We start from the raw sequence: 11,615 nt of genomic DNA, 5'->3' as shown, positions 1-11,615 counted from the left end.
AGCGGGAGGGCTATAAATAAAAACCACCCGTTTCAGGTTTCGCGGACAACCTGTAATGAGAATTCTCCTTTGATTACAGCTTTCTAGAATTACAGCCTTGCAGAGCTGAAGAAATGAGCAGTAAGGAAATTTATAAAAGGGACACCTAACATCAAAAACATCATCAGAAAAAGCACAACAAAGGATGTTCTTTCTGCGCCAACTCAGAAAACTCAAACTGCCCAAGGAGCTGCTGATTCTGTTCTACAGAGGAATGACTGAGTCTGTCATCTACACCTCCATCACTGTCTGGTTTGGCTCTGCAATCAAATTTGACAGACCTAGGCTTCAATGGATAATTAGAACTATTCTATTCCTATTCCTATTCCTATTCTATTCTGTTCTATCCCTATCCCTATTCTATCCTATCGTATCCTTTTCCCTATCCTATTCTATTCCACTCCAAACTATTCTATTCTAATTCTATTCTATCCTATCCTATTCTATTCTATACCACTCTATTCTATTCTAATTCTAATTCTATTTTTTCCTATTCTATTCTATTCCTATCCCATTCCTATTCTATTCTATTCCTATCCCATTCCTATTCTATTCTATTCTATCCTTTCCTTATCCCTATTCTATTCTATTCCACTCCAAACTATTCTATTCTAATTCTATTCCTTTCCTATTCTATTCCTATTCTATTCTATCCCTATCCCTGTCCCATTTCTATTCTATTCTATTTGTATCCTATTCTATCCATATTCTATTCTATTCTATCCTATCCTATCCTATCCTATCCTATCCTTATCCCTATTCTATTGCACTCCAAACTATTATATTCTAATTCTATTCTATCCTATTCTATTCTATACCACTCTATCCTATTCTAATTCTATTCCTTTCCTATTCTATTCTATTCTTTTCTATTCTATTCCTATTCCTATTCCTATTCCTATTCCTATCTTGTCCTGTCTTGTCCTGTCCTATCCTATCCTATCCTATCCTATCCTATCCTATCCTATCCTATCCTATCCTATCCTATCCTATCCCAATTCTATTCTTATTCTATTCCTATTCCTGTCCTGTCCTGTCGTATTCTATTCTAATTCTAATTCTATTCTAATTCTATTCTATTCCTCTGAGGATAACTTCTAACGTTGGCCTGAATGAACCCGAAAGGTGAACCAAGATCCACCAAGATGGAGAAAGGGAGAAAATTCACTGACCTGCCGCCATTTTGAAGTGTTCTGGGGTGAGGACCTCCTCTGTCTGAAAGAAAAAAGAAGATGTGATTAGAGTGAGAAGATCACAGCTCTTGAAGGGCGTCAACCCAACAGCAGGATCATAATTCAAGGCTGTGGGCAAAAAGAAGTCTTTAGGACTTCTCCCAATATTGCCGTGTCTTTAAATCCTTCCCATCTTCGTTTATTTTTTTAAAGATGTCCCTAACTGCCACCTGAAATGAAACCTTCAACCATCCCTACAGAGGTTGGGGACACACATAAAAACAAAGCAATCACATAAAACAGTTTTACCTCAGTCTACTCTGGGACACCCAAACCAATTTTGAGTTAGACCCACGGCAACTGATTTACCTATTTCCTTCCTTTTCTCAGCGGGCCGATCCGAGAAGGTTGGACCACGAATGAAGAGGAGATCTTGCCAAGTTCTTTTCCTCCAACCCTACCCGGTAAGATTCACCCTGGCAACTCTTCCAACGGAGGAAACAAGAGTCCAAGGATTGCTGTCAATGTGTAACCAGGAGGCAGCCTCTGACTCAGAGCTACGTGAATGGAGGCAGGAGGAAAAACACCTCCAGGTGCATCACCTGGGAAGAGGTTTCCGTGGCAACTGCTTCCTGCCTCCGATGTACCGGCAAGGAAGAGAAAGCTCAACGCTGTGGGGCAGAGGCAAGGAAGACCATCACGGGGGGGGGGGGGGGGGGGGGATTTGAAGCAATGAAATTCCCCAGGAGCCTTCGGGGACCTGCCGGGTACCTGACAGCGAGGTTTTGGGTGAAGGAGGGGGGGAAAAAACTAAAAAAAAAAAAGAATTGTGAACCTAATCTTGCGAAGCTTCTTCTCCGGTAACATTGTACTGCTAACTAGGGCATACAAAACCTTCGCCAGACCAATCCTCGAATACAGCTCGTCTGCCTGGAATCCACACTGTTTATCGGACATTACTACAATTGAGCAGGTCCAGAGGTATTTCAGGAGAAGAGTCCTCCTCTCCTCTGCTCACCATGGAATCCCTTATGCCACCAGGCTCGAGATTTTGGGCTTGGACAACTACACCACCTATGGTCTGACCTAAGCATAGTAGACAAAATTGTCTGCTACAACGTCCTACCTGTCAACGACTACTTCAGCTTCAACCTCAATAACACACGGGCAAACAATAGATACAAACTCAAGGTCAACCGCTCCAAACTCGATTGCGGAAAATACGACTTCAGCCACAGAGTGGTCAACGCCTGGAATGCTCTACCCGACTCCGTTGTTACGTCCTCAAACCCCCCATAACTTCAACCTCAAACTGTCCACCGTGGACCTCACCCCATTCCTAAGAGGGGGGATGCATAAGCACACCAGTGTACCTACCGTCCCTGTCCTACTGTCTCCATTTATTTGTACTTATTTCCTTTGTTCATGTCCATGTTTATACTGATGCCTGCTATCTTGTACGTGTTTGACAAACTAAATAAATAAATCACACGAATGCTTCAGTTCTCTCTTTTGCTCCCTGACCTCCATAAAAATATCATTGGATTTACTTTCTAGGTTCAAGCAGTTAGTTGATACTTCAGCCTGGTGCCTAGGTCAGCCTGGAGAGGATGGACTAAAGCACCCATCATCCCCAGGCAGTGTGGCGAGTGGACCCAGCTGGTAAGTATCTGTGGAAGGTTGGACCATTCGTTGCATTTCTCCCTCACCTTTCTCTCTTGACAAAAAATTAACTCGAAAGGAAAAGCATAACTTGTGCTTTTCTTATGTACTGTTTAATCGGGGGAATCTTACTTATTTTCTTTTTCTGCTTTTGGGAACTTATAAGTGCGAAGATGACCGTTGCAAAATGGATGGTTAGAACCCTGGAACTGCTAAAGGAGCAAGCTTGGGAGAACTGTTTAGTTGTTTAGTTTAGTTTAGTTTAGTTTAGTTTATTGTCATTGCACCTCGTGCAATGAAATTAAATGCCGTCTTCAGTGTACATTATAACTATAAAAATAAAAAACACAAACACACATCCTTCACATGCAATATTACTGAAATTGTAAACACAATATTGCATTAATATTGCACTATAACATAGAATTCAATATAGTTACTGCCCTGGGACAGAAGCTGTTTTTCAACTATCTTAAGAATCAAAGCGAACTCCACAGCGTATCAATCCATCCATCCGGATTGAAGGCTCACTTCCAGACAAAAGGCTAGTAAGTTTTCCCCAAAACCATTTGTTTTACAACTATTCGGGTGATTTCATTTCAATCCTGTGCAAAAGCAGCCTGACTTTTGCAGAGAAAACAAAACCCCCAACTCGCCAACAAATGGATAATCTTACTCCATTTTGTTCTCCAACTCTCACAAACGAAGAATCGGTTTGCTGACCCAAACGGATGGCCTGCCTCGATTCAAACCAAATTGTTGCTCCCTGTCTGAGCCCTCAATTAAACCTTGGCATCGCGGCTTGCAATCCTGGCTTGCTACCCGATCCTCCGGGCCCTCGGTTTCCCCACTGCAAAAGGTCAGCCCCTTTTTAGCCCAACTCGTGGGCTTCTCCAAAGCGTGAATCCAATCGCGGTTAGATTTCGGGAAGCATTTTTGGGTGGCATTGAATTTCACGGCCGAACAGCGACTCATCTTTACATTTGGGTTGTTCCACATAACACACCCCCAACCTCCAACCCCCGCCAACAAATCTGCTAATGTAACTTCAGGAAGATGCCAAAAGAGAAGGGTCTCCAAGAATAGATGCTGGCACGGTTTGATGGGGGAAAGCAGCTAGGTCTGGTTACACATCTCCTTTTTTTGGGTTTTACACCTAATAAGGTTAACTCCCTTCGAGGTTTTGCAAAATGCAACTAAGCAGCAGTAAAATTGGCTGGGGACAGATCCCACCTTTGCTGGAGAAAGATAAGTTGGACTGCTGGGGCAAAGTTTGAAATGCCTTCCTGAAGTTTAAAGGGGATTTTTGGAGGGGTTTGAAGCATGTCAGGAGTTTGAATCCCCCATCCCTGCAAAAAATACAGCCTCAAAAGGCAAGCCCGTTCACCAAAAACACACACAGTAGTGGTCAAAATTGTGGAAATCTTTTTTTTTGGGGGGGAAGTGTATTTTTGAGCTTTGATGGTTTGATGGCTAATAACACAACTTTATTTTGGAGTAGCACCATAAAATTATATATCACTGGAGAGATAATTTAATCAAGAATCTAATGCAACAAAGTTTGTTCACTTATCTGTATTCTATGAAAAGTTATAGGTCAGAAGCAACCCAGCAATAAACCCAATTAGTAGAAAGCCATCATTCAATCTTGGTTTTACATTATAACAGCTGCAGAACTAAAAGACTCCATGGGAAGGCATTGGGAGGCTGTAATTCATGCTAAAGGTTACCCAACTAAGTATTAACTGACATGGTAATTTTTGTACATCTCGTTTTTTCGATGGTGATCATTTTTGTATATCTTGTTTTTTCAATGGTGATAATCTTTGTATATCTTGTTTTTCATTGGTGATAATTTTTGTATATCTTGTTTTTTCAATGGTGATAATTTTTGTATATCTCCTTTTTTCTATGGTGATAATTTTTGTATATCTCGTTTTTTCTATGGTGATAATTTTTGTATATCTCGTTTTTTCTACGGTGATAATTTTTGTATATCTTGTTTTTTCAATGGTGATCATTTTTGTATATCTTGTTTTTTCTATGGTGATCATTTTTGTATATCTCGTTTTTTCAATGGTGATAATTTTTGTATATCTCGTTTTTTCAATGGTGATCATTTTTGTATATCTCGTTTTTTCTATGGTGATCATTTTTGTATATCTCGTTTTTTCTATGGTGATCATTTTTGCATATCTCGTTTTTTTCTACGTGTTTCACTTTTCTTCTTTATAACTGCTATTCTAATAGCAAATCCTTCCTAAAAGTTATTGCATTACATTCTGGATTAAATTATCTTTCCATTGATATATAATTCTATGCTGCTACTACTCATTAAAAAAAAAGTGGTGTTATTAGCCTTCAAAAATATACTTTCCCCCCTCCCCTTAAAAGGTTTCTACCATTTTGGCCTCTACGATACTCTTGAAACCACTGGGAGGGAAAAAATCTTCCTAAAGTTGCTGCCTACCTCCCAAGCTTAAATCAGCTTGGCTGTGCTGAGATGCTAGCTTTCTGCAAGCAAGGAACTGACAGGGTAAAAGAAGCAGTTGACTCTGTTTCTTCCTTCTTGACCCTGCCTTTTCAATGGGACAACTCCCCTTCAACTAAGGATGGTTCAAAGGTCTCTCCAAACGCACACACACCCCGAGAAGGTGACAACGTAGGCATAGAAAAAATAACAACTAGGTTACCTTCCAGTCAGTTGAAAGTTATGTGAGACATCCTCTCCAGCAGATGTCAGGAAACACGAGTGGAGGATGATGGTGAAATGATGAGTCTGATTCTGGAATGACACCTTCTTCTCTAACACCCAAGGGACGTGGTCATTGTGATGAGGTAACCCCGTCATCACAATGAAGTGATGCAGAGTTTAATGACAGGCCTTCTGTGTTGAAAAACAACACAAAATCCCTTCCAGAAATCTGGAACCTCTCTGTTGGTTTTTTTCACTGCAAAGAACACGGGGTTTATACATGTGTGTGTTTTGTGTTGTGTTGTGTCTCCAGATTGTGCAGTTACACACACACACACACACACACACAGGATAACCAATGTATAGTAGTGGCCAAAATTTTGGACACCTTTTATGTGTGTGGGGGTGGAGAGAGTGTATTTTTGAGGTTTGATGGCTAATAAAACCCCTTTATTTGGGAGTCGTGCCATAAAATAATATATCACTGCAAAGATAGTTTAATCAAGAATATAACACAATAATAAGCTTTATGGGAGGATTTGCTATTCGAATAGCAGTTACGAAGAAGAAAAGCGAAACAGCTAGGGAAAAAAACAACGTATGCAAACATGCAGCGAAGTTTGTTCTATTATGTGTATTCTATGAAAATGTATAGGTCAGAAGCGACCCAGCAATAAAACCAAGTTAACAGACGCAATCATTCAATCTTGGTTTCACATCATAACAGCTGCAGAACTAAAAGACTCCACAGGAAGACGTTGTAAAGTTGTAATTCATGCTAAAGGTTACCCAACTATTAACTGACGTGGTGAACATTTCTATACATCTCTTTTTTTTTCTAGGGTGATCATTTTTGTATATCTGTTTTTTTTCCCTACCTGTTTCGCTTTTCTTCTTCGTAACTGCTATTCTAATAGCAAATCCTCCATAAAGGTGATTGTGTTATATTCTTGATTAAATTATCTTTCCGTTGATATATAATTCTATGGTACTACTCCACAAAAAAATGGTGTTATTAGCCATCAAACCTCAAAAATAGACTTTTCACCCCAAAGGTTTGTACAATTTTGGCCACTACTGCAGATACTCCGAATTTTAGCATCTGTACATCTCCAAATTTAGCCATAAATGCTTCATAGACGGATATTTATTCTCTGCCATCCCAGCCTACATTACAGGGGGGTTGTGTAGTGGGGGGAGGGGAGGGGAGGGGAGGGGAGGAAAGACTGCTATTCACATGCTAAAATTGCTGTTTAGGTCTTTGGGGGAAGGTTGGGTTAAATCAGCATACGGCGAGGCTGTCCTGAGATGCTAGCTTTCTACAGGCGAGGAACTGGCTTGACAAGGAAGCAGCTATCCAAATTTTCTTTCTCCCCCTTCTCTCCTTCCCTTCCCTTTTAAATGGGGCAGCCCACCAGGACAGTTCAAAAGTCTTTGGATCCTGGAAAAAGAGAATATGTGTACAAGAAAGCTTGAAAGAAGGCGAAGAACAACAAAAGAATATTTTCTCCGGGCTGTTCTCCATTTTGCTTATACCAGCATCTGGATTTCTTCCAAATCCTGAAGTTCTCCTGATGTTTGCACAAACCAGCTATCCTTTTTATGACCTCCAAATCTAACTAAGTTTTTTTTTACAATTTTCACACCCCAAGTGGCCTTTTTAAGATATTAGCGCGGTTTTAAAATTGGGGCCGGAAATACCAGCCTGTCTCGGTTTCCCTCCGGGGCAAAGTGAAGAGTAAAACTCGTGCGAAATTCCAGCTGTTGATAACCAGGGCAATGTTGGATGTTGGGGTGGAGGGCAAGAGGGGAAACGGAGACCCCCCTCATTGAAATTTTTTTTTAAAGGTCCCCCCCCCCTCCAGCAGCTTTGGATCAACGGAGACACAAATCTAAGAGGTCAGTCAAGGTTATTGCAACCAGACGCCTTCCCAAACTTGGTGCAGGATAACCCAGAGACATGACACAGACAGACAGTCATTTATGGAGCAAAGAGCTGCTGATTCTGTTCTACAGAGGAAGGATTGAGTCTGTCCTCTGCACTTCCATAACTGTCTGGTTTGGCTCTGCAACCCAACAAGACAGACACGGACTTCAGAGGAGAATCAGAACTGCAGAAAAAGCCATGGCTACCAACCTGCCTTCCATTGTGGACCTGTATACTGCACGAGTCAAAAAGAGGGTTGTGAAAATATCTACACATCCCTCGCATCCTGGGCATAAACTGTTTCAACTCCTAACCTCAAAACGACGCTATAGGGCACTGCACACCAAGACAACTAGACACAAGGAGAGTTCTTTTCCAAACACCATCACTCTGCTAAACAACTAATTCTCGCAACGCTGTCAAATAATTTACTAAGACTGTATTACTATTAGTATTCTTCTCTTCCTTCCTAGTACCTATCTCTTTCCACTTGTGACTATGACCAAGTTGCTTGTATCTTTACAATTTATATTGTTTTTATTTGTTTCCTAGTACAATTTGATCGCTTATTTAGTAACCTTGACTATCATTAAGTGTTGCCTCTTGTGATTCTTGATGAATGTATTTTATTCTCCTTATGTACACTGAAACCATATACACCAAAGACTAATTCCTTGTGTGTCCAATCACACTTGACTAACAATGAATTCTATTCTATTCTATTTCTATTCTATTCTATTCTATTCTATTCTATTCTATTCTATTCTATTCTATTCTATTCTATTCTATTCTATTATTCTATTCTCTATTCTATTCTCCATTCCATTCCATATTATATTATATTATATTCTCCATTCCATATTCTATTCTATTCTATATTCATTCCATATTCTATTCTATTATTTCTATTCTATATTCTATTCTATTCTATTCTATATTCTATTCTCCATTCCATATTCTATTCTATTCTATTATATTATATTCTCCATTCCATATTATATTCTATTCTATATTCATTCCATATTCTATTCTATTATTTCTATTCTATATTCTATTCCATTCTATTCTATTCTATTCTATTCTCTATTCTATTCTCCATTCCATATTATATTATATTATATTATATTATATTCTCCATTCCATATTCTATTCTATTATTTCTATTCTATATTCTATTCTATTCTATATTCTATTCTATTCTGTTCTATATTCTATTCTCCATTCCATATTCTATTCTATTCTATATTCATTCCCTATTCTATCCTATCCTATCCTATCCTATCCTATCCTATTCTCCATTCCATATTCTATTCTATATTCTATTCTCCATTCCATATTCTATTCTATTCTATATTCTATTCTCCATTCCATATTCTATTCTATTCTAATTTTCTATTCTATTCTATATTCTATTCTAATTTCCCGTTCTATTCTATATTCTATATTATTCTATATTCTATATTCTATATTATTCTATATTCTATATTATTCTATATTCTATATTATTCTATATTCTATAAAAGCACAACATGTTGATTTTGCTGCAACTATCTCTGGCCCTCGGTCCATTTGGCTGCAGCTCCCTTTAAAAAAAAAAGCTTAAAAGCACTGTTGCATATCCCTACCCAGCGCTGCTTCCTGCTTCTCTAACCGTCAAGAGAAATATTTTTTATTTTCTGTGCTGAATGAGACGAAAGAGGGGGGGGGAATCAACCAAGACGCCCACCGTTCTCCTCGCCGTTTTTCCTTCCCCGAAGGATGCCCTGCCTTTAGCCAAATCATTTAAAAAAAAAAAAACTCCTCGGAAAACAGCTGAGCCTTACCTTGTCAGCCCTGGAAGAGGAAGGGACAGACACAGAGAGAAGGCTGCAGTTCTCCGCCACCGGCCACCCTGCATGGTTATTTTTACCTCCCTATATAGAGAAAGACTCTTCGAGGCATGATGGGAGAAAAGGAGGGAGGATTGGCAGCCGCGAGTGCCCGAAGACGGGAGGAGAATAGCAATGGTAGAGGAGGAGGGGAGCGGAGAGGCAGGTCGAGAAAGGAAGGCAGGAGGAGGCTGGTAGAAGAGAGCTAAGGCACAGAGAGGCTGAAACCATTCGCTCCATGAATTCAGGAGCCAAGAGGTAATTTTTTTTCCACAAAGGGTCAAACAGGTTGCCAGTCGATCATAGAATAGAGCTGGAAGGGACCTTGGAGGTCTTCTAGTCCAACTGAGTCGTGCATAACGGTCTGGTTTGGCTCTGCAACCCAACAAGACCGACACGGGCTTCAGAGGAGAATCACAATTGCAGAAAAAACCATGGCTACCAACCTGCCCTCCATTGAGGACCTGCACAATGCACGAGTCAAAAAGAAGGCTGTGAAAATATCTACAGAGCCCTCGCATCCTGGGCATAAATTGTTTCAACTCCTACCCTCAAAACGACGCTATAGAGCACTGCACACCAAGACAACTAGGCACAAGGACAGTTTTTTTCCGCATGCCATCACTCTGCTAAACAACTAATTCCCTCACCACTCTCAAACTATTTGCTAAGACTGTATTACTATTCTTCTTTTCCTTCCTAGTACCTATCTCTCCCCACGGGACTATAACCATGTTGCTTGTATCTTTACAATTTATATTGTTTTTATTTGTTTCCTAGTACGATTTGACAGCTTATTATGAACCAATAACTATCACTGAGTGTTGAATCTTTTTATTCTTGATGAATATATTTTATTCTCCTTATGTACACTGAGAGCACATGCACCAAGGACAAATTCCTTGTGGGTCCAATCACGCTTGGCCAATAAAGAATTCTACTCTATTCTACTCTAGAAAGTAGAGAAAGGGAGGGAGAGAGGGAGAAAGAGGCAGGGGGAAGGAGAAAGGGAAAGAGAGGGAGGGAGGATGGAGAAAGAGAGGGAGGAAGGGAAAGAGAAAGGAGGGAGAGGGAAAAGCAGAGGGAGGGAGAAAGGGAGGGAGGGGGAGGGAGAGAGAGGGAGAGAGAAAGACAGAAGGAGGGAGAAAGGGAGGGAGAGGGAGGGAGTGGGCGAAAGGGAGGGGGAGGGAGGGAGAGAGAAAAGAGGGAGAGGGAAAAGGAGAGGGAGGGAGAAAGGGAGGGAGAGAAGGAGGGAGAGAGGGAAAGACAGAAGGAGGAAGAAAGGGAGGGAGAAAGAGGCAGGGGGAGGGAGAAAGAGAGAGAGGGAGGGAGAGGATGGAGAAAGAGAGAGGGAGGGAAGGAGAGAGAGGGAGGGAGCGAGAAAAACAGAAGGAGGGAGAAAGAGGAGAAAGAGAAAGGGAGGGAGGGGGAGAGAGAGGAGGGAGAAAGAGAGGGAGGGAGGACAGGCTGACCAAGGAGATATCCTCTCTGCTTTGAGCCTTGGCTGAACTCCCCAGTAGCTCTGACCTTGTCCACCAGTAGCTCACTTCTTCTGCCTCTTGGCTCCGTCCTCTATTTTCTTTCCATTCCTGTTTGCTTAACGGGCAGGTTAATTGCCTGCAGTCCATCAATGTCAGTCATTGACCCCTTGGCCGCCGTCCCCAACCTTCCCCCACCAGGAACTACCCACCCAGTCGCTCTCGGCTTCTGGTTGATGAAACGGGAAGCGGGCTTCGGATTCGACCCAGGTTTAGGAAAACAACAACTGGGAGGCCACGCCAAGATCCAGGTCTGGACTGTTAGCCGTGGTGGTGGTGTTGACCTCACCTGCTCCTTTCTCTCCTCTTCCTTTGGAGACTCTTGGCACGGGCTGAAGGAACTGTGCAGTGTCAAATCTAGACACACAAAAAAGCCAGAAAACAGGGCAATTAGATGCCTGGAAGGGTTGTGAGAAAACAACACAACACTGGTGCAAAAAAAAAATCCGAGTCAGGACTGCAAGAACCAGTCCAAAGAAATGGGTTCGATTTTGTGGGATATCTAGAAAAGGAAGAACCCCCAGAAACTGGAGCTCAAAATATACGTGCAAATTGCCTGCAATCAGGAGTGAAATGCTACCGGTTCGGGACAATTTCGTCCAAACGTGTAGTAAAAAAAAATGCTTTAAAAAAGTTTTTTTTTTAAATTCCCACAATCAGCTGTGCAACAATCGGCTGTGCCTGATTGTCTTTTGAGGTTCCTGTTTGTTGCAG

General features: G+C 41.1%; 1 protein-coding gene across 1 annotated transcript in view; it reads right to left on the bottom strand.

Annotated features, from left to right (window-relative positions):
• Positions 1–11,615, bottom strand: part of LOC309399361 (adenylate kinase isoenzyme 5-like) — a 33,155-nt gene that overhangs the window by 8,523 nt on the left and 13,017 nt on the right. Inside the window, 1 exon segment of the mRNA XM_081967097.1 lies at positions 10,981–11,258. Within this exon segment, the coding sequence (XP_081823223.1) occupies positions 10,981–11,258 (278 nt within the window).

The sequence above is a fragment of the Natrix helvetica genome, assembly GCF_964273705.1.
Source record: "Natrix helvetica genome assembly, chromosome: 15".
Classification (NCBI taxonomy): Eukaryota; Metazoa; Chordata; class Lepidosauria; order Squamata; family Natricidae; genus Natrix; species Natrix helvetica.
Note: the sequence above shows the minus strand (reverse complement) of the source record. Positions and strands in the feature narration are given on the sequence as shown.